This window comes from Gymnogyps californianus, chromosome 29, assembly GCF_018139145.2.
Source record: "Gymnogyps californianus isolate 813 chromosome 29, ASM1813914v2, whole genome shotgun sequence".
In the NCBI taxonomy this organism is placed as follows: domain Eukaryota; kingdom Metazoa; phylum Chordata; class Aves; order Accipitriformes; family Cathartidae; genus Gymnogyps; species Gymnogyps californianus.
The window spans coordinates 1,885,659-1,912,277 of NC_059499.1; the positions used below are offsets into that span (position 1 = coordinate 1,885,659).

General features: G+C 60.2%; 1 protein-coding gene across 3 annotated transcripts; it reads left to right on the forward strand.

The window, feature by feature from the left end:
* Nucleotides 1-2,578: 2,578 nt before the first annotated feature.
* CADM3 (cell adhesion molecule 3) lies at nucleotides 2,579-25,533 on the forward strand. 3 transcript variants are annotated; one of them, XM_050912110.1, is made up of 11 exons: nucleotides 2,579-2,666; nucleotides 18,237-18,377; nucleotides 18,611-18,763; nucleotides 18,993-19,130; nucleotides 19,367-19,537; nucleotides 20,133-20,223; nucleotides 20,617-20,786; nucleotides 22,813-22,935; nucleotides 24,099-24,224; nucleotides 24,754-24,819; nucleotides 25,329-25,533. In XM_050912110.1, exons 1-11 carry the CDS (start codon nucleotides 2,591-2,593, stop codon nucleotides 25,445-25,447), a joined length of 1,374 nt encoding a protein of 457 aa, XP_050768067.1. In that variant the 5' UTR covers nucleotides 2,579-2,590; the 3' UTR covers nucleotides 25,448-25,533. The 3 variants fall into 3 exon arrangements, with proteins under 3 accessions (XP_050768067.1, XP_050768068.1, XP_050768069.1); XM_050912111.1 differs by having other exon boundaries at nucleotides 24,754-24,812; nucleotides 25,329-25,410; XM_050912112.1 differs by lacking the exon at nucleotides 22,813-22,935.
* Nucleotides 25,534-26,619: the final 1,086 nt, after the last annotated feature.

Below are 26,619 nucleotides of genomic sequence, written 5' to 3' on the forward strand. Positions count from 1 at the left end.
GCAGGGGACAGCGGTCTGCTGGCAGCCAGGCTCTCTGCAACATGCCTGCCTTGCAGGAGACAGAGAAAGGGTTAAAAGCACCGCCTGGAGCTATGAAGCCTCCAGCCTGCAGCAGGGAGAAGGGGCAGGCTGGGGAGGCAGGGGGCTCAGGGAGGGGGTGAAGGGCTCCGTGCACTGCGATTATCTTCCATGAGCATCGCCACGCTGTAACCAGTGCTGCTACACGCAGGCAGCGTGCCCTCCCAGCCTCCCTCCTCAGTCGAGGGAACCGCGGCACAGCCCCGAGGGACACGACACTCCCGCAGGTCCTCCTCCAGCAAAGACATCTGAGGAGAGGCTGGGGGATCACGAAAGGCCCTAAAAGAGAGCCAGTGTCACCCAAGACCCTCCTCTCCAGAGGAAACTGCCCCCCCGACTGCCATGTGCAGTGCCAGGAGCCACCCACACCCTCCCAGGGCCCGACCCAGCGCAGTCCCCTTCCACGAGCCACCCCACAAGACCCTCTCCAGCTTCCCTGCGCCATCTCACCCTCCCACCGGAGCCTCCCTCACACACGAGGCCACGCTCATGCCTCAGAGAGGAGCCGTGCTTGTATTCACTCTGCTCCCAGGGGAAGACCTCATGTGGGCTGCTCTCACATCCCCTGGCTTGCCAGAGCCACCTTCCAAAGGCAGCCCCTTCTCCAGCTAAAGACCTGGGGAGAGCCTCCCATGGCCTCACTTGGCCCACACTGTCCCCAAATCTGCCCCACAGGCCATGGCTCTGCACCCTGACCACTGAAGTCACAACTGGGGCCATCTGCAGCTCCTCTAAGGGCAGCTGGATGAGGCCATAACACAAGCAGCATCACCTCTAGGGCCACGTCCAGACACAGGATGAAAATTGAGGCAGAGCAGCGATCAGATCTGACCACCAGAAAGCTGTTCCTCCCACAGCCCCTTCCCACGGAGATTATGACTAACAGAGACATCCCTCTTGCACAGCATTTGTGCAGGAGAGCATCAGGGTGCGGAAAAGCTCAGCATAAAAGCACGTGAGGAGGAGTTTACATTGACATGTGAAATGAATGTACACGTTTGTTTCAGACCTCCTAAAGCAAAAGGGGTTAATTTCTCCTCTAGGGCTGCAGTAGGGAGTCCGAGCTAGAAATGTTTGGGCTGGCATGAGCAAGCACTCGGGTGTTATCATCTAATGGATGATAACACGGATGGATAACAGTGGATAAAGGAGTTGCCTGGGAGATGCCATGGGATAGCAAGGGCTGGACACTGACTTTTAGGGACTGGCAGCTGAGGACTGGAACAAACACAGACTTCACCCCAAATGTGATTCAGCTGCAAGTCTGAGCAAGGACCAGTCGTGAGACCGGGTGGTACGTGGGCTGCTGCAGAGACAGAGAGGAAGTCCTCAACCCTGAGGACGAGAGACAGGCTGAGCCACCCTGATGAGCATGGGTCACACCCCAGCATTTCAGCTGTAGTCTTTCTGACCCCGTGAAGCACTGAGGAGACCGTCCTGCATCGATCAAGCTGCATGCTGTCTGCTCATCCATGCTCAACAGGCTGGCCACAGGAGTGAGAGGAAAGCCAAAGCCGGGCCTTCAGCCGCAAGAGCCATGGGAGTTGCTTTGCAAACCGACATATGCTGAGCACATAGCATAGAGGAGAGCGATCCCAGACCAAGCAGGGCCAGCTACCCTAGAGAGCAGCAATACATGGCAGCAGGCAATGCTGTCTCCCGCTGCTTCCATCCTGCGGCCAACGCCAGCCACCCATCGCTCAGCCTGGGGCTCTGCCACGTGCTGCCCACACCACAGATCCCAGACCCACCTGGAGTCACCGCGCAGAGGGCCCCGGCCTGCCAGGCACCCTGGCCCGCCCTGGGGACACCATCTGGGTGGCTGTGCTCCCCGCGTGTGGGGCAGAGCCATGGCGGCACAGCGGCTGTCCGCGGCCTGCCCTGAGTGCCTTGCTGGGGGCAGGCGCGACGCAGGGGGCTCCGATGGGGACAGGGCCGGGCCCCGAGGGAGTGCCCGGGCGCGCCGAGCCCCGGGGCCGACGCTCTGGGAGGACGCCTCTCGGGGCCGGGAGAGGCTGCGAGGCACGGGGCTGCGAGGCGCTTCGCGGCGGCGCCGGGAGCGGGACCTCCCCCAGACCGGCACCCCCGCAGGGCAGGACCGGGGCCGACACCCTGACAAATCGCGACTCCGCTCGGACCGGGCCCCCTCAGCCCGGGGGCGGGACGGGGACCACCGGGACCACGGGGACCACCGAGACCCCGCCGCCGCCCCGCGCCCACCTGCCTCCCGCGGGGAGCCGCGCAAGTGGAGCGCACCACCGCGCCTCGGGGCGTGGGGGGGGGCCGGCGGCCGGAGCGGGCATGTTTACACGGGGGCCGAGGGGGGCGGCATCGGCGCGGCCCCCCCGCCCCCCCGCCGCCGCGGCACAAATGGTCTCTTCCTCGCGCTCTATTTAATCCCCGCCGCTGCCGCACCGCCGGCTCCAGACCGGAGAGCAGCGCCGTGCCCGGTGTCGCCTCCGCGCCGCGGCTCGGCTCGCCCCGGCCCCGCGGGCACCCCACCACCACCACCATGCTGCCCCCCGCCCTCGGCCTCCTGCTGCTCCTCGCGTGCTTCGGCGCCGCCCGGGGAAACCTCTCCCGCGACGGTGAGTGGCGGTACCGGGGCTAGGCGAGCCCCCCCGCCATCACTCAGCTCCTCGCGGCGGGGACCGGCGGGGCGCGCCCCTCCCTCCTGCGGCCGGGGGTACCGGCCGCGCGCGGGCCCCGCGGGGAGGGGCGGGAGCGGGGGGGGACCGGCGAGGGACCGGCCGCGCGCGAGCGAGCGAGCGACAGGTGCGGGCGGCGGCGGCGGCGCGCGCGCGCGGGGCCGGGCCGCGCCGCGCCGTTATGTGGGTCAGGCGCGGCGGGGCCCGGCAGGTGCCGCCCGCCCCGCCCCGGTCCTGCCCTCGGGGCCCGCCCGCGCCGCCGACACCGGCCCCGGGCGGGTGCCGCCGCCGCGGCCCCGGGCGGCCGGCGGGGCTCAAGGTCATGGCGGTGCCGGTGCTGCCCGCCGTGTCGCCCCATCGCCGCGTACCGCCCGGGGCGGGGCCGGGGCGGCGGAAGGTTCCAGACAGGCCCCGGCGGGCGGCGGCGGAGCCTGGCCCCTCCCGGCGCTGCCTGCGGGGGGGGGGGGGCGGCGGATGGAGACTCCCCAGTGGCGTAGAGCCGCCCCCCCGGGAGGATGGCGGGGGTCGGTGGTGACCCCGGGGGGAGGCAGACACCCCTGTGGGCGGGGGCTGGAGCCCCCGGGGGGACGGCGGTGACCTCCCCGGGGTGGGGAGACCCTTCCCCGGGATGGGGCGGGTCCCCGGTTTCCCCCGGCAGAGCAGGAGCCCTCGGCGGGAGCTGCCCGATCGGAGCCCCCCCCTCCCTGGGGCAGTAGGCTTGGGGAAGGGCGGCCACTCCCCATCCCGCCGGGATCCCGCTACTGCCGGGATGTCTAGCGGCATCCCAACATCTGGTCGGTCCTCGGTGTCTGTATGCAGGAGGTGCGGGGCTTGGCTGGAGCATCAGCCCTTGAGACAAAGGGTGTTTACCCGCCATACAGCACAGCGGCGGGCAGCACGCCGTGGGGCGAGGCAGCCGGTAATGAAGTGCTGCAAAGCAAATGTAATTTCGGTAAGGGCTCGTCAACGGCAGCACCTTGTTTTCCATAGCCGTTTAACCGCAGAGTCCTTGCTGGATTGCCAGCACTCACTGCTTTAGGGCCTATAATTCCTGTCGGGCTGCTGGCGGCTGTGTTTGCAATGTCAGGAGTCGCTGGTCGTGATAAAATTGCTGTTGTGTGTGTTTGGATGGGGAGCAGGTTGTGGGGAGGTGCAGCAGCCATCTGGGGCCTGGCCTCTACCCCCGGTCTGTGTGTTGTGTTTTGGGGGGGTGTTGCAGAGGCTGGCAGTGGGAGAGGGTCCAGTCACCATCTGAGTCCATGTATGTGGCTCATCGGAAGCAGGGAGGTAGTTCTGTGTGAGTACGTGGCCCTGGGATCAAGGGTCCTAAGGGCTGTTGTGGTGGAGGGAGTGTGGTACAGAGGGTAAGGGGTCTGAACCTGGCAGCCTCCTGCCCGCAGCTTGGGCTGCCCGTGCTGGAGTGAGGAGCAAGCCTCCCCCTGCCTTCCCCAGCAGGCGCCTCCCCCGTGGCCTGTCCCTTTGCTGGAGGAGGTCGCTGTCAAGGCAGAGCTGCTCTGGGGGCTGGTGTGGGTTGGTGGCTGTGTTCCCATCCATGAATCCCGGGATTTATTCTGGTTATGGCCATGGTCCTCCCACAGGAGCCTGAAAGAGTCACTTGGGTGTGGGTGATGCTCAGTCCCACGGCGCAGGGATGTCCTTGCATCCTGTGTGTGGTGATGCTCAGTGGGTTGGAGCCAGGCAGGAGGGGGTGGCTGAGCAGCCTGGCAAGTGCTCACATGAGGAGGGGTGGCCGTGACCTGAAGTTGTGTGTAGTCCTAGGGCAGGATGCAGCCTGGATGATGACACTGCAAGATTTCTTCTAGGGCTGGCCTGCTGCTGTGGCCCAGCCCTGGCCATGAGCTGCCGGCCTCTCTGTTGTCCGACGCAGCCGGACAAACGGACCCCCAAAAAGCCTTTGGGAGCAGAGGAGACAGATGGCTGGAAGATGCTTGAAAAGAAGCTTCTGGCATGTCTTCGTGGTCAGTGCCTTACCCTCGTGCCCCTCAGCCATCCGCTCCCAGCACAGCTCTCTAGCTAGGAAAGCCCCTCCGCAGCACCCTTCCTGGGGCAGGGACAGAGTACCTGTCTCCTCGAAGAAGCGTTCCTCCAGCGCTCTGGATTTCAAAGCTACAACCACGGTGGGACCCGGCAGAGCTCCTTGAAGCTGCATGGGCACTGGAAGCGATGGTGATTCACACCGGGGCCGTGTTTGTGCACTTGGCTGGTGTTGTGCTGCTGTCGGCAGATTTCTGAGTGTTTGGGCTGGATGCGTGGTTGTCCTTGCTGTAAGGATTATTCCCCCTGCGGAGTTATTCCACTCTAGGGTTGTGTAACCCTTTTGTTTGAACAGTGCCCTACTGTTGTCCCATGGGAAGCCACAACATGCCAAAACCAGGCTTCTTGGGGCTGTTTTTCCCTGTGCTCAGTAGCAACCTCATCCTGCTGTGGCACCAGCATTGCGGGCTCTGAGCAATCCTTGATGTGCAGCACCAGGAGCACCACCATCCTGCAGCAGTGAGCGGGGGGGGCTGGGCAGCTTCAGTGGCACAGCAGGAAGCTGAGCTCAGGTCTCACATCCAGTTACCTCCTGCTGTACCAGAGCTGCTCCACTCATCGTGTGTGTTTCTCTTGCTGGGAGAAGCCTCAGTGTTGAGGGTCTTAGAGCTGGGTCTGCCTGACCAGGTATAGATGCCACAGCAGCGGGGCCAGGGCTGCTCTGTCTCCTCCTGCAGATGATGAGGCTGGTTAGGTGGCTTGTGCCCATGCTTCTCTGTTGGCTGAGGAGAGCCTGGAGACCATCTTGAGATGTCTGAAGCCAGGCGAGATGAGTTCCCTGCTGGCATTTGTGGAGAGGCAGGTTCAGGAGACTTGCTGGAAGTCAGACCTTTCTGGAAGGTGGCTTCATCTTTCTGAAGCTGGTGGAGGTGTCTACTCGGCCACACCATGCAGGAGGAGCTTTCTTGGTCTTGGAGAAATGCCCTGCTCTTCCAGCTGGTGTCCTTTCTGTAAGAAGTCATCCACCCTGCCCTGCCTTTGTGGGAACAGTGTCTAGTGGTAGGAGTATAGGGCTGGGAGAGAGGTTTGGACTCCCACAGGCCTCTTACCATCTCTAGCCCTAGAGCAGATGATGGCTGCAGGACCTGTAGTCCTGCTCCCTCAGGAGAAGCTTTGGGGAGATGTCAGCACTGGTCCTGAGCCAGACTGCAGGAGGCTGTGTGCGACCTCCAGCCTGTAGCATCGGCTCTGGGCGTGCAGCGGGGAGACCCTGGGGAGGGAGCCCTGGTGTGCAGAAGGGGGACTGTGGAAGCCTGATAGTTGTCTGAAGCTAACATAATCTTTTGATTGCTGCTTACAGCAGTGCTTTTACCCAACTAATGTGTGCAAATGCCCTGTTCTCACATGTCGTTAGGGCTCACCATATGCTACAAGTCTCTTTCTGTGCCAGCACAAGCCCTTGGCACTAGAGTAGAGGAAGCAGTGACATCCCTGATGAGGCGGTGGTGTGCAGGCATGAGAAGAGGGAGTGCGACCTATCTGCATCACTCGATACCTGGATGGCCTGATTTTGGATGACTCTGATCAGCTGCCTGGGGGAAGCGAGCTGTTCTCGCAGTGGCGATGCAGCTGGGATCAGCATGTCAGCCAGAGGAGAGCATCCCTCTGTGAGCAGCCAGGCAGAGGGAGCTGGACGGGCAGCACGAAAGCCACCACTCGGCTGTCTGGCACAATGCGTTAGGCTCAACAGGCAGTGCTGGATTTTAAGACAATACATGGGATCAAGTGCTGCAGAGCTGCCCTGCCGCATACCCAGACGGTGAGGGGATGTGCTGGCACTGCTGCCGTGGGACAGGAATTTTGCCGCTGTCCTGATAATGCCTCAGGTTTTGGCATGGTCTGTGATGCTGAGGCCGGGGTGTTTGCTGGGAGCGTGGCGGCTTGGTCTGCTGGCCAGAGGAGAAATCCCCAACAGACCAGGGTCTTGCTGCTGAAACACGAGTTGAGTGCCTCCCAAGTGTGGGTACCTTTCCTTCTCTGGAAGGAGATGGAGGGAAGCATGTTACTTGCCCAGGATTCCCTGCCTGTGAGGTCTCCTGCGTGCTAGACGCTGCCTCTTCTCCCTCTGCCTGACGTTCTCGCCTTGCCAGGGGTGTTGGAATTGCCGGAGTAACTGGAGGCGTCTACATCTGGGTAGTCACCCTGGTGCTGGCATGGCCAGGCACTTAGCCAGATGGAGGAATCTGCATTAAACCTAACATTCTTGTTTGTTTTCACTACGTTGGTTTTAACCTAGTTTTACCCCAATCCAGGGTGTCATGTGACCATTCAGGTCCTTGCAGGAGAGGAGCAGCATGAGGGAAGAGGTGGTGCAGGATGTGAACATGTGTCCAAGGTGCCTTTGCTGGTGGCAGTGCCAGTGTGGTGGTCTTTGAGCTTGGTGGGCTCTGCTTGTGTGCTGCTGGGCTTGTTCTCCTGGGTCCCATGTGTTTGCTGCTGTGTTAGAGCCGCTGCAGAGCATGGGAAGTGCTCTGCTCCCGGTGCCAGCATTTGGTGTGGTACCCCTGGTGTGCAGCCTAGTCTCCATCTGAAGTGCTCTCTGGGCTCTTTTTACAGCCCAGGCAATGGTTTGGCCATGCAGGTCATCTGATGCTGTGTCTGCACAGGTTGAATTGCCTCCTTGTTGCTTGGCTCTTCAGTGACTCTATGGGATCTTGAAGGTAATGCCAGCGCTGTAACACCCACGTAGTCAGATGTATCTGATCCTCCTCCTCTGAATTACTGGGTCAGCTCGGCTTGAACCATCTGGTCCAGTTCTCTCCCCTCTGCTCTTGGCCAGGCACCTGCAGCCATCAAGTGATGCAGCAGCAGAGCCTTCATTGTGCAGTGATGGTGAGGTGTAAGTGATCTCCCTGGTGCCCTGGCTCCTCCGTCCACCTGTGATGGCAGGTGGGGGACGAGGCTCTCCGTCCTGCTCTGAAAGAGCTCCTGCTTTCACCCAGGGCTGTCTCAGCCCCTCTGCTGCTGTTGTAGACAGCACTGGGCTGGGCTGTGCAGTCGCTGTGGCAGAGGGAGGGCCGTGCTGGCCGGGGGGAAAGGAGAGGAGCCAGGCAGGAGTCGGATGTAGTAATACTGTGTGTTGTGTTTGGGCAGCCCTGATGCCAGAAGCACTAACCCAGATGAGGCTGCCTAAAACAAGCAGTCAATAACAGCAGAGGGAGGTGGAGAAGCAGAGATGTGCAATGAGGGCTGGGCAGGAATGTGCTTAACCATTCCAGTCACCTGCCCAGCATCACGCTCTGCCTCCGCTGTAATGCGGGCTGAGGGCACAGGGACCGGTGTGCACACGGGCAGGCGTTGGACACTGCAGCTCCCACCGCTCGGGGATTGCGGAGGCTCCCCAGTGTCACAGCGATGTACTGGAGGGCAGCAACGCTTGCTGCAGAGCCAGATGGCAGCATCTTTCCAGGTGACCCCAGAATTTGCCTGTGGCTGTGGAGCAGCAGAGCTGTGAGCTTCCCCTTGTTGGTGCAGGGTCCTGCTCAAAGGGACCTGCCCCTTCCTCAGGTGATGCTCCAGGCAGTGCTCCATCTACAGATGTTCTTCCTCATCTCACAAAGCTTCAGACAGCATACTTACTGGCAAGCCCAATGTGGAGCATTAGCTTTTCCAGACCACTGCTTTTGCTGCTGCTTTCAGGCCATTGTTTCCAGGGAAAGCAAGTTCTGACACTTCTGGTCTGAGTGGCCGGCAGTGCAGAGAGCAGCAGGCTTCCTGGGCCACCCGCTGTACAGATGCTGCACAGGAGCTGGGTTCACTTTCTCAATCTGGAGACAAGCACAGGGCTGACTGTGCCAGAAGAGAGGGCTTGTTGGGACCGCATTGCCCCATGCATGCGGGGGACCTGTTTTCCAGAGGTGGGATGTGTTTGGTGGTGTCTGTACCGGCACTGTGCCCAGGGCAACAACTCGTGCTCCTTTCTGCTGCCATCAGGCTTGCACTCTGCTCTCCTCCCAGTCAGACGTGTGGTGGAGGCCGTGGGGAGATGGGCCCAGTGGTGCAGCGTGCTGCCTTGGCTGTGTGCTGCAGGGCTCTGCTCTTAGCTTGACTTTAAACACCTTCACCTCGAGCAGATGAACGCAGTAACAGCTCAGCATTGTGGCACTTTCCTGGGGGCTCTCCACATCTCACCAGCTTTGGTTTCTGGCTTTTTTTTTTGTCTCCCTGTGATGCTGGGGACTTCAACTCCAAAAGGGACAGACCATGCAACAACAGAGGTGACCTGGTGGGCCACTGCCAAAGCTGAGAGTGCTCTGTTCTCCCTGGGCATCCATTGGAATGTGGGGACTCCCTGCTGCAGCTGAGCACAACAGAGCATCCACTGCAGTCACCTGAAAGACCAGTGGGATTGAACCTGTATTTTAATCTTTTGAAACTACTCTTCCCTCCTGTCTTTCTGGGAAGTCAGGAGGAGTGTTAGTGTGTGGTGCCCATCAGCAGGCATGCTGTCCCCTAGGAGGGGAGCAGAGCTGCCAGGGTTTCCCCATTTCTTATTTCTGTTATAAATATCCTCTTACACAACCTTGTGTGTTTAATCCTTGGGCAGTTGGGAGTGACAATTTCTCATGCCAGCTTGGGCAGAGCTCTGCTGCAAGTGTTTAGATGCCTGCAAAGCAACAAGCAATGTACCAGGGCATCCAAAGCAACCATTTCTGAGACACCTCGCTGGGCAGGCGGGAGATCCTTAAAACAGAACTGTCAAAGCAAAGAGCTCGTTCCCTTGGCAACAGTCATGTTGGAGATTGGCCTTAGGGTAGGAGCTAAAAAACATGCTCAAAAAAGTAGTTATCAGCTGTTTGCTGTCAAACTGGAGGAGGGCCCTGGGAGAGGGGTCACCCTGCCTGGCTCTGCTCGCCACTGCCCTGTGCCAGAGGGACGCCTGAGACGCGAGGGTCTGGGTGAGCTTGCTGCTCGTTCACAAGGGAATTAGTCCCCTTTTGGAGGGTTCCAGGAAAGCTCTGACACTGGGGATGGCTGTCACAGTGCTTGGATGATTTCTGGTGGCCCAGAATGGGGTTTTTCCCCCTCATCTGTCCTGCCTCCTCCAAGGATTTGCCTGTACTTGGCAAGCTGGTGTGCAGGGTGTGCCTGAGCTGGGGTCTCGGCTCTCCCCAGGCAGGCTGCGGCTTTGGGCTTTGGCTGGCGACTTTTGGGTCGGAGTGGCAACAGATACTCTCAGCCATGGGATTGCTGGTGGCCTTGGAAGGAGGCGATCAGTGTGCCCGGCGCCGGGATTCCCTGACGATGCTGCTGCCTTTTGCTGAGCTAATTGGCCACCAGACTGGTGTGAATGTGCAAACACGACTGAGCAGAGCCGCCAGCGGCGGCCTGTGTTTGTGCTGCTGCCAAAGCTGCAGGCAGGAGCTGCTGCTGCCATCAGAGGGGTTCCCCAGCTCCCTTGTCCCCCGACCAGCCTGCTCCCGTCCCAGCTCTCTGCAGGGGCTCATCCAGCCCTGGGGCAACTGGAAGAGCAGTCAGTGTCGGGGGGGGACGAGGCTGTGTGCTTTGATAGGGCAGAAAGCAGAATCCTGCTGGTCCCAGAGGAGAGGCTGCTTCCCAGCTCCGCTCTGATGCACGGCGGCAGAGGAAGGCGTGTGGCGAGGACGTACCCGAAGGCACACAGGAGGGGCTCTGTCAGCTTGCTCTAAAAGCAGCCAGCCAGGGCTGGAGGAGGAGGGTATCCTGTGATCTGAGAGCTTCGGCAGCACTTGCAACCAGCCTCTCTCTTCAGCTGCTTCTCTTTTGCCTGCTCTTGGCTGCTGATTGATTGCTAATTGCTGGCCATGTTTCAGTTGCTTAACCCTGCTCAGGTGTCACAGGCATCTGTCGGCTTTCACCATGCTCTTGGGCAGGATCTGTCAGGGAGGTGACCGCATCCCCACACCCTGGGAGAAGGATGCAGCTCTGCAATTTGCCAGCGGCGCTTGGGGCTGAGTGTCGGAGCCTCTTGACCAGGACCCTGCTGCCCTCGCCTGCGGAGGGCTCGGGGCTGCTGGAGAGCATCGATGGGGTCCTGGAGGCTGTGACCAAAGTCTCTAGCATGGCCTTGGAAGAACCCCAGCAAAGGCCCAGGGTTCAGAGCAGACTGTGATGAGGAGCTGGGTCCTCTTGCTTTGCCCCTTCAGCAGAATGTACATGCCTGCTTTCAGAGAAATAATACAGAACTTGGTGTTTAGGGTGGGGAGTTGGGGTTTTTTGTGTCGACCACACTTGAAGGCATGAAGTCCCTGCACTCGGCTGACCGCTTCACTTGCAAGGAGCGAGCTCCTGTCATGTTGCGAGCTTGGACAGTAGGTCCCTTTGTCGTTTCCCCCTTTAACCTCTGGATCTCACACCCCGCATCACAAGCCCCCAAAGCAGAGGGCTTGGCTGTTGCAGAGCCAGCTGTTGCAGAGTGGCATGTCACAGCATCCCTGTCTATAAGAGATCTGGAGTTCAGAGCAGACTTTTAGGGGTTGTGTGTGTTCCACTTCTAGTGAGCGTTTGCATTAATGTGACAGCCCTTTGTCACCCTGAGATCAAATCCCTTCGTTTGTGGGAAGGATGGGTCAGAGAGGCTGGCTGTTGTGGGCTGGAGGTACAAGGGTGGGAGCTGGTGGAGGGGCCAGAGTGAGGTTTTGGCACCAGAGGGTGCAAATGGGGATCCTGGAAGGATTTGTCCCTCTGAGGGTGAGGAAAACCTGGGAAGCTTCCCGAAGCACCTGGATGCCACAGCCACTGTGGCCTTGCTGTGCCAGGGAGAATCGCCTGCCCAGCCTGAGAGTAGAATACCCCTGCTCGCTGGGAGAACAGCTGGGTGATGGCACACAGGGATGTCCCCGCTTCTAGTCCTCTCCTAGATCGGGCTGGCTTGTTGCATCCCTCCCACCACCACCTTTTGATCTGAACCTGCTTCAGCCTGCAGCCTGGCCCTCCATCTGCTCCCTTCACCTGCTGCCCGTATCCTCCTCTGCCTTGCTTTTGCTTGTCTGGCATGGAGCCATCCATGCTAGCTGCCTCTTGGTGACAGCACTTGGTAAAGCCTTGCAGCCACGAGAGGTGCCTAAATGCCACAGGACTGGAAAAGGAGCCAGCCCTGGAGGTGTTGCAGGAGGGCCCCTTGCCCTGCGGCTCCTGGAGGGATGCGTACTCTGTCTGAGGGCTGGAGCGCACCGACGAGGCTGGCTTCCACAGGCAGGCATGCAGGGAAGAGGAGGACGGGGTGGCATTGAGCAGATGCGCTGAAACAGGAGCAGGTTTCCCCCTCTAACAAAATCTGGAGCAAGTCAGCTGCCAGTGAGGAGGAGCCTGGAAGTTGGGCTCTGGGTATCCCAGACTGTGCATTCACACGCTGCTCAAATCAGCTTGCAAGCAAGCTTGCACAGCAGATGTCTGAGCCCGCTTGGCCAGGTTCGCAATCCACTGAGTTCAAAACTGCCACCTTGGCCGGGCTGCTCTGGTGTCACCACGCAGGAAGGATGCCTGCGGCTGGAAATGGAGCTTTGCAGTTCATGGCTGCTGAGTGAATTATTAAAATACAGTCCTTGGAGAGGAGATAACTCGTCTTAGAAAATGTCTGTGTCAACAGAGATAAATTGGATCTTTATGATGACAGAACTAGACTAAATAGAAGAGAATGAGGAAAATGACAAGTGTTGTTTTTTGGGCCATGGCTGTGGACTGGAGGCATTTGAGGGATTTGAGCAGTGGGTGTTTCCCTCTGGGGCTGCTTCTGCCCCAACAGAAATGCTTTCACAGCCTGGAGGCAGGCTCAGATGGGCGCAGGGTGGACATGCCTTGTGGAGGCTGGGAGAGGGTCCTGGCAGCTCTGGCTCCTGCCTGCCACGACCGCGGTTGCTGCTGGAAGTGCCTCCAGCTTCTGGCAGGCCTCAGCGAATGCTCTGCCCTGCTGAGGTTGGTGTGGGCAGCAGGGCATCCTCCAGACGCACCGTGAAGGCTGCTGGGCTGCAGTGCTCTTCCCGGGCATCGCTTGCTGCTTCCCTGAGCATGCTCCAGGTGAAATGGCTCCTGGAAGGCAGAAGGTATGCCATGGCATTTTGTTGCAAAAGCCCCCGGAGATGCAGTGCTGCAGAGAGTTCCTGTGTCTGTGCATGGCAGCGTCCCGGGGCTGGAAGCAGCAGAGCTGCAAACCTTTAAGGATCTGTGCTGGAAGGGGATGTGCGTGCCAGCAGGTCCTGCTGCTGGGCTCAGGGAGCCGGGAGAGATGTACATCGTTTTTCCCCTCATAAATATGAATGCAGCCCCCCTGCAAAAGTGCACAGGTTTAATTAATGAAATATTGATTTTTCTAGAGTGTGGTGCTTCTCTAATTTCACTGCACTGACTGGGATCCGAAACAAACACGGGCAGCAGCTCTTGGCCGAAAACAAGGGGGCCTGGCAAAGCCTTTGCTGTGGTGTTTTGTGGGGTGCCTGAGGTTGCTCTGCCTGTCCCCAGGTCTGAGGCAGTAACTGAGCCTTCAGTGTCCCTGCCTGTGGCAGGTCTGGCCTCCTCCAGGAGGGTCCCATGGAGGGAGAGCTGGGTCCTCTGCCTCCCAGGAGACCTCGCTACTGGCTTGCCATCTGCAATATAAGTTTTCACCCTATTGCAGGGTGATAGCAGCGGCCTGAGGTGGCCAGCGAGGCTTGGGTGGCTCCTGGGAGCTGGGAGGTGTAGATCTGAGGGATCTGCTTCCCCCTCCTGGAGAGGAGAGCCATGAGCACAGGAGGGCTGTTGGCTGTGCAGGCAGCAGGGGTCCTGGGCTGGCTGCACATGCCCAAGCTCAGCACGGTGCGGGGAAGGCTGGATTCAAACACTGCATGCTTTTCCTGCCTCGTCTCATCCCTGCAGAGCAATGCTGGCATCCCTGGGGCCGTGCACTTGCCTCCTTTGCGCCGGTGTGAGAGCAGAAGCCATCCTCCGGTGCAGCCTGGTGCCGAGCCCTGCCAGCGTGCTGGGGCTCGGGCTGCGCAGCCCCTCGCACCATGGTGGCGGGGCGGCACCAGGGGCTGCTTTGGCCATTGTGCGGTGTCGCAGAGGGAGGGTGAGGGGACTGTGCCAGCCCGGGCTGTCAGGTGGCAGCGGCTCCGTGCTGGCAGCAGTTGCTGGCACAGCGAGGGCGGATGCTTCCCTGAGTGTCCGGCACCTGTCCCCGGGCTCACGGGGGCTGTTTTAACCAGCGTGCCAGGAAGACCTGAAAGCTTTTGCTGCAGCCAGCTTTCCAGAGCATCCTCACCCTGCTCCCCCTCGTGCCTCTGAGCCCCCGGGATGCTGCCCAGGGCCCCCTGGGGGACTGGGACCCCTGTGTGACGGGTACCTGCTTTCTCATAGCAGCACCGTTCGCAATGCTGTTGAAGGGCCCTTGTGGTGTGAGCAGGGTGGCCTAAGCTGCCCTTCATCTTCCTTGGGAACCCCGAGGATCTGACCGGGAGGATGCACTGGGCTGTGCCAGAGCTGCTGGATTTGGGAGCAGTCACGGTGCGTGAGGCATCTTCCTTCTCAGTGTGCCACTGTCCCCGGCTGTGGGATGGCAGCTTTGCCCCTTGTGCCCCCTGCCTGCCCTACCAGAGGAGGTGTCCTGGTTTCAGCTAGGATAGAGTTAATTTTCTTCCTAGTAGCTGGTATAGTGCAGTGGTTTAGATTTAGTAGGAAAATAATGTTGATAACACACTGATGGTTTTGGTTGCTGCTAAGTAGTGTTTATGCTAAGTCAAGGATTTTTCAGCTTCTCATGCCCAGCCAGCAAGAAGGCTGGAGGGGCACAAGAAGTTGGGAGGGGACACAGCCAGGACAGCTGACCCAAACTGGCCAAAAGGATATTCCAGACCATATGACATCATGCCCAGTATATAAACTGGGGGGAGCTGGCTGGGAGGGGCGGATTGCTGCTCGGGAACTAACTGGGCATTGGTCGGCGAGTGGTGAGCAATTGCATTGTGCATCACTTGTTTTGTATAGTGTAATTCTTTTAGTATTATTGTTGTCATATTATTATCTTTCCTTCCTTTCTGTCCTATTAAACTGTCTTTATCTCAACCCACGAGGGTTTTTCTTTCGATTCTCTCCCCCGTCCCACTGGGTGGGGGGAGTGAGTGAGCAGCTGCATGGTGCTTAGTTGCTGGCTGGGGTTCAACCACGACAGGGGGTCTTGCCTGCGAGGTCGGTGGTCAGGCTGCAGAGGGACGGGGAACCTGCAGGCTGTGCCTTGTTCCTTGCGGGCCATGGCAGGAGGGGGTGAAGCTTCCCGTGGTGGAACTCACTGCTCCTGGGGTCCTGCCGCCCACTCCTCTCCTGGCCCCATGGCAGCTCCTGCGGCAGCTCTGCCCCTATTCTGTCAAGGGCCAGCAGGTTACAGCCGTGGCAGTTTTTAATTAAATCAGGCTGCACTGGCGCAGCGGCCCAGCCATGCCCATCTGTTCCTCCAAGCTGTCGGGCGCGCGGCGCGGAGGCGAACCGAGTATCTAGGTCGTGCCGGAGGGCGCAGTGCGGCGGGCCAGAGGGGCTCTGCTGCAGGGGCTGGCGCAGGGCTGTGTCCCCCACCCCTCACGAGCTGCTGGCATGCACCCACGGGCGGGAGAGCTGGACGTGGCTCTGCAGCTCTTGGGGAAGCGTGGTCTCCAGGGTACTGGAGGCCCATCTTGGTGGTCCCGGCTATACAGCTGTGAGCCGGGGAGGGAGAAGGGAGGTCGTCAACAAGGCGAAGCCAGAGCTTTGATGGGTCTGTTCGGTGCCCTGGGTGTCACCCAGTGTGGGGGTGTGGGTGGCATCCCCTGGCCCCTGCCCTGGGGGAAACACACCTTGCTCTGTTTAACTTCTCCCCATGCTAATACCTTAATGAGGCCAGTGCTCTGGCAGGTGATGGTAATTGTGTTAAGAGATTGGGTCTGTTCTGTGTGGGCTTTAGACCCTGTCCTCAGTTGCATCCGAATTGGAGTGTTTTGAGTTTGGACAACAGTGGCTTGCAACAGCCTAATCCCCTAATTATGGTAGTAGCAGCACAAAGGCATCGTTAACCAAATTAAAACAAGCTGACAGACAGATCTCCCCAGTCAGGAGGCGTGGACGTAGAGCCATGGCCTCAATCCCTGGCCGAGCTGCAGACCCCAGCATGTGATGTGGGAGAGATGTGTCCCCCACGGCGGAGGGGGGGTCCCCGCTTGCCCAGTGCTGTCCCCAGCATCAGGGGTCCTGGTGGTCCTCATCAGCACTCCCACTGTGCCTGGGCCTTGAGCGAGCTGGAGATGTGTCAGGGAAGAGCCTGTGTTCTGATCAGCAGCTGGGAACAGGCTGTGGAGCAAGGCTCCGGTGCTCTGGCCGGCTGGTGTGTGGGGGAGGCTTGATCACCACCTGTAAATGTCTGCAGGGTAGGAGATGTGAACCAGAGGCTCTTCAGCTGACCAGGCAGGAGTGTAGCGATGGCCAAGGGCTGGCCATCAAACCCAGGCAGGTGGAGAGGAGCAAAACTTCAATAGCAAGCATGAAACATTAGCATTAGTGATGGGGAGTTTCCTGGGGCTGGAGAGAGAGTCTTTACCCTGGGAATATTTTTAATCTGAATTTGATGCATCTCTGGTAATCATGGCTGCTGGGAGTGGGCAGGGAGGGATTCACGCGCTTTCCAGCCTGGGCTTTCCTGGAGTTTAACATGAGCCAAGCGGTTCCTGGGAAGCCCAGCAGCCTTGTCCTCCTGCCCTCCTCCAAAACCTCTTCATTCCTTCCTGCTCCCTGCGATAGCTTTGAGTAATTTGCAATGTGAGCAAAAGAAAATATTTCCCTTCACCATTCTGGGTGGAAAATGGGGAAATTCAGCCGAAGCTGCTTCCACCTCTCTCCTTCCGATAACCGGAGCTTCTCCCAGGCAGTGAATATTACACAGGAAAACAAACACATGAAATCAGGACTGCATTGCAGGCTGCGTGAGCACACAGGCAGGATCACCCAAGGCTTGGGGGTCCTGAGGCTGAGTCCCTGCCTAAACACAAGTAACTTGGGCCAGGATAGAAGATGACACTTTGTGAAGCCCTGTGTCCGGCACATGAGCAAAGTGCAAATAGCAGCAGCATCCGTGTTCCTCCCTCTTGTCCATGTGGCTGCCTGTGGACTCAGCTGGGTGAGGAGGGTATGCAGCCCCCAGGCTGGGAGAGCCAGTGTCCCCCTTCTCCCTGTGCAGCTCAGCTCACTGGCACATCAGCTTTCCCAAAATAGCTGTCCTTGGGGCAGGCGGGGGGGTTATCTGATCCTGTTGCTGCTCTTCTCTGCCCTTGGGCTGCTCGGCAGCGTGGAGCCCTCCGAGGAGCCTGAAGGAAGCAAAGGACAATGTCTTAGCTGAGGAAATGCAGCCTGGGAAGGGACGTGCACAGCCCAGGAGCAGCGTGAGCAAAAGAAAATCTCCTTAAGGAATGACGTGGAGAGCGGGCCACTGACTGCACCCCACAGGCCACACTCAATGGACCGCGGATGCTTTTGCTGGGGGCAGGGGTGAAGATGGCTGGCGGAGCATCCCATTGCATGGGGTGCTTGGCACAGAGGCACCACCAGTGTGAACCCCGGCTTGCTGGCACTGCCAGAGCGGTGGAGCAGAGCTTGCTGACTCCCCAGGTGCCTTCAGCCTGTGCCGGTGCCAGGCTCTCCTGCTGCCTCCTGGCGTAACCCTTCTCCTGCCTGGATCTGCTTATGCCTGGCGGGCACCAGCTGCCTGTATCTTCCAGCAGCCCCAGGGGCTGTGCTTGGAGCCAGGCCTGACACTGATGTCTCTGTGTAAGTTGGCGTGGGGCTACCACCTGGGGACAGCAGCGTCCCGGGAGCTGCCATCCTAGCGGGTGCTGCAGGTTGGGCAGCAGGACAGACCCTGCCCACTGGTCCTTGCTTCTGCAGCTGTAGTGGGGCCGTTCCCTGCTGGGGAATGAGATCGCAGTGGGAGACCTGGGCTGACACATGCCTGTGAGCAGGTCCCTGTTGTCCCCAGGGTGTGCAGGACAGCTCTGATCCAAGCATGCTGCCTGTGCAATAGAAACCCCTTGTCCCTGGAGAGGGACATGCACCCATGAGCATGTGTGTGTGTGTGCACACACACATCCATGCTCAAGGGGCTGTACAGATGCTCCCAGATACACAGACGTGCACACTGGCATACACTCACACTGACAGTCTCCCTGGATCCAGCCAGACCTCTGGCAACACCTGCTCCTCTTCCCTGTGCCCCTCCATGCTTCCACCCAGAGCAGCTAAGCCAGGGTGACCCAGTCCCCTTACCTCAGTCTGTGTAGCCTGGCCATCCAGGGCTTGGGGTCAGCTGGAAAAAATGTTTGTCCTAAGCAAGCTGTATTCAGCCCGGTACTGGAGCCCTACTTGTCCCAGGGGTTTTGGGGACACCGCTGTGTTCCTCCCTCCCTTCACTTGGTTGCTCAGTGATGCTCGTGCACACCTGGGGAGAGGCGATGCGCAGGGCCCCCGCTAACCTCTCCTGTCTGTGTCCAGAGAGCCAGCCCACGACGTCAGACGAGACTGTGGTGGCCGGTGGTACAGTGGTGCTCAAGTGCCAGGTGGAGGATCCTGATGACTCCTCACTACAGTGGTCCAACCCTGCCCAACAGACCCTCTACTTCGGGGAGAAACGAGGTACATGTGCAGAAACTGGGGATGGGAGAGGGCTGCCTCGGGGAGAGGAGCCAGCTCCAGGACCGGAGCAGTGCTGGGGCAGAGGGAAAGCGGACCAGGGCTGGTGGTGCCCTGGAGGGTGACGTTCCCTCCTGCTCCCCACCTACAGTGATGCCACCAGGCAAAATATGAGCTAGCGGAGGGGTGTGGTGGTACTGAGCCTGTCACTCACCCTGTTGTCCCTTTTCCCCCAGCCCTGCGAGATAACAGGATCCAGCTGGAGAGGTCCACACCCAACGAGCTGACCATCAGCATCAGTGATGTCGTGCTGTCGGACGAGGGGGAATACACCTGCTCCATCTTCACCATGCCCGTGCGGACTGCAAAGGCCCTGGTCACTGTGCTGGGTAAGCCACCGGTGGCAGCGCCCCCACCCACTCCCGATCTCCTGCCTGCTACTGCCCTGCCTGCAAGATGCTGTCCATACAGCCGTTCGTCTCTGCTGCTCCCATATCCCTACCCGTTAACTCATCCTTGCCGTGTTTATTGATATGTCTCTGCATGCGCGTCCGTCTCTGGGTGGCAGCACACACACAGCTAATAGACTGTTGTATTTCTTGCCGCCTCCTCTACCAGGAATCCCCCAGAAACCCCAAATCTTCGGCCATGAACAGCCAATTGATGAGGAGAAGATAGCCCGGTTGACCTGCCGGTCCTCTGGCAGCAAGCCTGCAGCCCAGCTCCGGTGGAAGAAGGGCAACAAGGAGCTGACAGGTGGGTGCCCAAGCGGTGTGGGGCTCTGCCTCGAGGGACTGGGGTGACTGGGGAATACCACGGAGGCAGGTGGGGCACCAGGGGTTGCACATGTGCCCAGTGCTGTGTCCACTGGCATCCTATGCTACTGCCAACAAAGGGATGGGGACAGGGTGTCCCCTGCAACATGCATGTCAGCCTCGTGCCTCTGCTGGGGTACTGTGTCCATCAGCTCTAACGGTCCCCTGTCCCCACAGACGAGGGCACTGAGGTGGTGGAGGACCCCAACGGAAAGACCTTCACCGTGAGCAGTCGGGTGGAGTTCCGCGTCACCAAGGAGGACAACGAAGCCGAGGTGACCTGCACCGTGGACCACGAGTCCCTGCAGAACTCCGAGAGGTCAACCACACAGAAGCTGCAGGTCCACTGTACGTGGCGCGTGGGAATTACAGGACAGAGCCACATGGGGAAGGGGACAGGGCTGTGGAGGGGTGGGAAAGATGGAGGAGGCCTCAGCATCACCACAGTTCAGCAGACATCACACACATGGCCCTACGTTTACACGTTCATACAGCCATCATGCATACATGCATACAAGCTCATCAACCTGCATGCACAGCGGTCCTGTCACGCGCAGGGGCCCTGCACACTTACACTTCCCCTGCACGTGCACACCTTTGTTTTCCCCTGCCTGTCCCCATCTCCCTGAGACTTGTCTGTGCCATCCCATGCTACCTGCCTGCACCATCTCCCATGTCCTGCTTGTCCCCATTCCCCTTGTCTTGCATGTCCCCTGTGACGACAGGGTGAGGGACGTGGGAGCTGCACTGTGCACCCCAAGAGTGCCGACCCCCACCCCGGTGCACCCTACCACCCACAGGTGCACTCACGCTGCACCCCTGCACATGCAGAGCTGGGACCAAGGCAGGGTGCAGGGGCAGGGTTTTGGGGTGCCAGCAGGCCCCTGCACAGTGTGGGGCAGGGACAGGTGATCACCCAACTGTGCCTCTCCTCCTTTTTCAGACAAGCCAACAGCAAAGATCGAGCCGCATCCCCAGTACCCACGGGAAGGCGAGAAGCTCCAGCTGCAGTGCGACGGGCAGGGCAACCCCATGTAAGGCCCCCTCTCGCCTTCCTCCTGCTCAGCCCCGCCAGGCCCTGGCCAACTCATCCTCCCACTGCCAGGCTCCCAAGACCACCACTTAGCCCTCCCCAGAGCTCAGGCAGGGCATCGCAGGTAGCACTGTGTGGGCCAAGGGCCGGACACTGGCCTTGCATCGATGCCAAGTAGGGCCAGGCGCCCCACGGAGAACAGGCAAAGCCCTCTCCTCTCCGTGGAGCAGCAGATCCATCCCAGCTCATCTCTAAGTGGGATATTTCCCTCCTGCTTAAATACTCCCACACCTTCATTGCCCCCTCCACTGCCTGGCCAGGGACTCCGCTCTGCCCTAGCCCTCCCAGGGTACTGGGGAGGGCGGCGGTGCCTCACCACCATCCCGTTCCACAGCCCCCAGGAGTTCCTGTGGGAGAAGGAGGGCAGTGATGCACCCCTGCAGCTGAGCTCTGACAGCGTCCTCATCTTCCCCTTCCTTAACAAGAGCGACAGCGGCACCTATGTCTGCACAGCCACCAGCTCCATGGGCAGCGTCGTGGCCAAGTACAACCTCGACGTCAGCGGTAAGCGGGGCCGCAGGGCACCCAGCATCACCCAGCTTCTCCCGGCAGCTGCTGGTTGGCACAGCCGCCTCCATCCCAGCTGTGTCTCCCCGTCGAAGGGGTGCATGGATCCAGGGAGGGCTGTGGTGGGAGGGGGGCTTTGTGGCGCAGGGCGGGGTGCATGCGTGCAGCTGGGTCCTGACACGCTCGCTGGCAGAGCGCTGCATCACTAGCTCCTCCGGCCATGTCCAGCCCCCCTGTCCTTCCCTGCACTGTGCAGGGCTGCTGCCTGGGGCCAAGAACGGCAGAGACCAGTTTGGGGGGGGGTCGGGGCAGGGACACAGCACGGCCCAGGCTGAGCTCGGTCCCTGTTGCCTCCAATGGGGAGTGGGAGAGGGTGCGATGGGGGAACTGCAGGGGCTGCAGGCAGGACTCTGCTGGAGTCTCTGGGACAGGAGGAGAGGCCAGTGCTCCTGAGCCTGTCGCAGGCAGGAAGCCTCTGTGTGTCGCCACCATGAGCCAAAGAGGATTTCCAGACGGCACCGACCCCTCCAAACCTCGAGGTGCCCTGGCAGCCCTGTCCCGAGCTTCTGGAGACAGGCCCCATGGCTTGCCCTGAGCCGCTGGAGCTGCAGGCTTGCATTGCATCCCGTGTCCCTAGAGTGTATCACCACTCGGCACCCATCCTCACATGGGAAGGGGCAGCACCCGCCACCTCTCTGCATGGTGCTGTCCCCTCGCCGCCTCCCCCTGCTCCGGCTGTGCTCTGCCGCCGTGTTTGCTGTTGTTGTGCCCTGCTACATCCACGCGCCGTGTGTCACACATGGAGCAGAGCTGTGTGCTGCGTGGGGCTGCGAGTGCTTCTCCAGCCCATCCCTGGCTGGTGGCAGTGCTGCCCCGGCTCCTGTGCTCAGCACCCAGCCCCTTGCCCGGCAGCTTTCACGTGTTGGTAGGAGCCTGTTTCCCTGCGTTTTTGGCCTTGGATTTGGGGTTTTCCTCCTCTTCTGCCAAATCTCTTGCTGTCTCTCTCCTCTCTACCAGCCTTGGACTTCCATCTTCCAGCACTCCTACATGCTCCAGCTCTTCCCTTTCCTGTCCCCTTTCCCTCCCCTCCTGTTTTGGGCGCTCTTGGCATCCTTCCCCTCCAATGTGACTGTGGGTAGAGGGAGTGCATGTCAGCAGTGGCACCTCGGGCACCCTGTCCCCCTGACTCCCTCTTCTCTGCCTGCCCAGGATGAGCCCCTAAATGCCCAACCCTATGCAGTCATTCCTTCATCACCCCTTGTGTGTCCCCAGTCCCCCTGGGTGCAGGGTCTGCACAGGGAGCTGGTTCCTGAGCCTGGCTGTGAGCATACAGCAGCACCCAGAGCCCTCCATGCCCATCCAGGAGCACAACAGCCCCAAGGGTGCTCAGCACCCATCCATGGGCTCACAGCAGCATTCAGGGTGCTCAACACCATCCACGAGCACACAGCACCCAGAACACCAGTGTCCCTCACCCGCTTGGTGTCACAGCCCCTGGCAGAGGAGCTCCACATCTAGGCTTGGTTCCCCTTGTCAAATCCCTCCTCTTTTTCCCCAGAGCCATTCGCGTCTCGGGCACCATCACTGGAGCAGCCGCCTTGCCCAGCCGAGCCCTCAAGCCTGCCTGCTGCAGCAGCGAGGGAGAGCGGGGACGATCCCTGAGGGTGTGCATAGGAAAGTGTAGGTGGTACCTCACAGTGGGTGACACTTCCCAGCCACTGCAGTCCCAGGGCTCCCAGGCAGGAGGGTCCCAGTGGGGTCCCTCATGGAGGAAGGGGTGACCAGGGGTGCTGGCAGGGTAGGAGATGGGGGAAGATGTTCACAGTAGTGTGTCCCAGAGGCCGGTGGCAGGAGAAGAGGAGCGGGACCCATGGCCAAGAAAGGGGTCGTGGAAGGAGCTGCCAAGAAGAATGGGTCCCATCAGGCTGGGGGGAGCTGGGGTCCTCTCCACTGGGCTCTGTCACGCCTCACCAGCACCTCCCGGGGTTGATTTGTGTCCCTATGTTTTTGTTGTCCTCCCCAGATTTTTCCCAGCTCCCCACCCCACACGTTCACTTCACTCCAGCCCCTCCGCCAGGCCCTTCCCAGCCCATCTCTCATGCTTCCATGGCCACCGCTTCATCCTTCACTCCAGCTCCCATCCAAGGTACCGTAAGCTCCTTTTCTCTCTCTATACGGACCCACTGCTCCCCAGCCCAGCGGGAGAAGCTCCACAGGATGATGGTGGCCCAGCCCTGGACCAGGGACAGCCTTGCCATGTCCCAGGTGTCCAGCCAGGATCCAGTCCCTGTGCAGCTGCTTGTTGGCGTGTGTGGACTCTGCAGCCACCATCTCAGCACTTCGGGGTGGTGATACGCGACAGAAGGAGCCAAGGCCTCAGAGTCTGGGCTGCATAATGGTCCTTCTAGCTCTTCCTGGCAGGTTGTGGCAGCAGCTGCCTGTGAGCTGCGACCTGTGCCTTGTGTCCATGTGAGATGTTGTCCCTCTGTCCTGTCACCTCCCCTGTTGTCTGTCCCATCCCGCCCTGTCTGAATGCCTCCTCTGAACATTTCCGTGGCTCTGTCCCTCCCGAGCTGATGGGGCACGATGAGAGTGGAGTGGAAGGAGGATTTGTCCCTGTGTACCAGGGCTAATGCAGGATCCCAGCGCAGACTGTGCTACAAGATGTGGCTGACTTGGGACTGGCCTTGGGGTCCCGTCTTCCCTGGAGTGCCATGACCTCCTGGGGTGCAGTGTGTGGCTATGCCAGCCTGCACATCACCTTCCTGCTGGCACAGCAGAGGGGAAGAGTGAGCCAAGCCTGGCTCTGCCGTGTGCTCAGCCTCCCCTTTTGGGGCAAAAATCCCACCATGAAGGATGGGTGGTGGGATCATGGCTGTGCCTGAAGGCAGAGGTACCACAGGCTGCACAGAGCGTGGTGCCAGTGCCGCTCCCTGCGGCACATTGCAGGCAGCTGGGCACAGGGATGGGTTTGCCCATCACAGCTCTTCTCGGCTGCCTTCTTGCCCAGGCAGGGCTACCAGCGCAGCTGTCGGGGCTCCTCTCAGCTCACTCCCTGCAGGAGCTGGCACCAATGGCCATTGCTTTCCCCTCCTTGCTTCCCCTGCTGCCTTCCCTTTTCTTGCTCCCACCTTGACAGCTCTTGCCTGCAGCAGGATCGAGCTGATGGCACCGAGCCGAGCAGGATCGGGCCCTCCAAGGCACCCGCCTGCAGCCCTGAACAGTCCGTGGGACGAGCAGCAGCCTCTGCCGCGCAACAGGGTCCGCAGCATCTTCTCTCTGTTTTCTCTCCCTTTGCCGTCTGGGCAGATGCCAGCCCGGTGCCCTCGACCTCCAGCACATACCATGCAGTGATCGGCGGGGTGGTTGCTGTCATTGTCTTCCTCCTGCTCAGTCTTCTCATCGTGTTGGGACACTACCTGATCAGACACAAAGGTACGGGGCGGGAGAGCTGCATGGCGGGGCACGGAGCCAAGACCCCTGTGCTGCGTCGGAGCAGGCAGCACAGGGCATGCTCCCCCCTTGGTGGGTCTCTGGGAGCAGGGCTACGTCCCCAAAGCGAGTGGGCAGCATGGGGTAGGGGTGAAGGGAGGCAGCTCCCCATCCTGCAGACCTGCCCCATGTCCAGAGAAATGCAGCGCAGCGAACGGAACCCTCCCGGGTTTGGGGCCTGCTGCCTGTGCCTGTGCTGGCACCAACCCCAGCATGGAGATGTCCCAGTGAGTCCTTGGAGTTGGGCAGCACCAGGTGGAGGCAGCTCCTACCCCATGTCTCCATCTCTCCTTCATGGCTTGGTACCCACCGCCCCGGGACTGCCCGTGCCACTGTCCCCGTCTGTGCCTGACCCCACCTCCTCCCTTCTCCCTGCCATCCTCACCATCCCTTGAGCCCTCCGCCTTCCTCTCCCTCCTTCCCCTCTACCATTTCCATCTCCCCATCCCTGGACTTTTCATCCGCCCAGCAGGTATGTGCATTAGACACGGGGAGACGGTCATATCCAGACATCGGCAAAACCCAGCAGAGGTGATGTGTGAGTAAGAGCCCCCTGTTCCTGCCCTCCGAGCCCAGCAGAGCTGCCACCTCTGCCCCACGCCGTGCCAGCTCCGGGGGCAGCCGGGAGCTGGAGCCTCTTTGCAGATGGCAGTTTTGCAGAGAAACCCTCCAGTTTTCTGAGGGGGAATAGGGACAGGGATGCAGGGAGGGGCAGACGGTGGGGAAGGCAGGAGACGTGCCTGGAAATGCAGGCAAGGGCTGCTGCCTGCAAAGGGGGAGGCAGTTTCGCCCTCTGGCTAGAGACGACTGCCAAAGCTTTGAGTGGCCCAGGTGAGGCTCAGTCCCCAGGCAGGGCTTGTCCCAGGGAAGCCGGTGACTTTTCCATTTCAGGCCAAACCCAAAGAACTTTCCTCTCACCTCTGCTTTCCAGCCAGCCCTTGGGCTCTGCCACCGATGCCCCTCCAGGCAGCCCAGCCTCCCCTGCTTTTGTGAGAGCGGGGTGCCAGCAGGGCCCCCCCATGACACTGACCCCCTCTCCCCACCCAGGTACTTACCTGACCCATGAGGCCAAGGGGTCGGACGACGCCCCCGACGCCGACACAGCTATCATCAATGCAGAGGGCGGCCAAGCCAGCAGCGATGACAAGAAGGAGTATTTCATCTAGGGGCATGGGAGAGAGTGAGAAATGGAGCCAACAGACCCCAATGGAAATGGAAACCAGACCACAAACCCCACTCAACCCAACCAATTTTCTCTTGCGCCCAGCACGGGCAGATGGACGGACAGAGGGATGGCGGGACAGAGAGCAGAGAGCGACCAGCCTGAGACATGATGCTTCTTCTTGAACTTGTACAAAACGTTATTACTACGAACAATGAAAGCCCCGGCCCCGTTTGCTTGCTTGCACCTCCATCCCTGCGACCGGCGCTCGCGCAAAACACAGACCAACCAGTGAGTGAGCGACTTTCCTTCTTCCTTTGGACCTTTGCTTTGGTTTCGTGGCTGCTCTTTGCTTTGGGCCCTTGGTTGGGATGTTGGGCTGGGGTCAATGTAGCTCTTCCCTTTGTTTCTCTCCATTTTGGTTTCTTTGACATCCAAGGATAAAATCAGCTCCAGGCTCTGGTGCAAGCTCGGGGCAGCTGGGTGGCCCCTCTGTCACGAACGCTCGCCCCGCGCCTCCCACCGAGAGCCGGGACCCACGTTCCCATTGCTCCCCCCAGCCTCGGCTGCTGCGTGATGGCCCCAGCCCCAGCTGGGACAGGGAGTGCAGCTGGCGGGACAGGAGCAGGATGCCGACGAGCAGCGTCTCTGCCTCTGAGGTCTTGGCACATGGCTGGGGTCGAGTGGGGAGGGACCCCAGGCCCCTGCCCTGATTTTATCCTTGGTGGTTCTTGTCGAACAGTGTCCATTCGGGAGGAGAGCTGTCCTCGTGCGGTAGATGTGTGAAGGGGGGGTGAGCTTCCAGGGTGGGAACCACTGAGGCCCCCAAAGAGACTGGGAGCTGCCAAGCACTGCAGCTCCCCGGTCCCACCCCAGTGGGAGGGGGGAGGGCAGAGGTTTGGGGGCGAATCCAGAGAAAAAGCCCCAACTTTATAAATTCTCAGATTGGAAATGTCAATTTAAACCATCTATTGAGATGTTCAGTGCAGGAGGCCACCTGCGCTGGGAGCACCGGGCAGAGCCAGGAGAGCTGGTGGGCCTGCGACCATCACCACTTCCCTCTTCGCTGGGCTGGCTCTGGGGCCCCCGGAGCCTCTGGAAAGGTAGTTTAGACCCTGAGGGTGGCTTCAACCAGAGCTGACACGGCTGGTGGCACCACAGGAGCTGAGCTGAGCT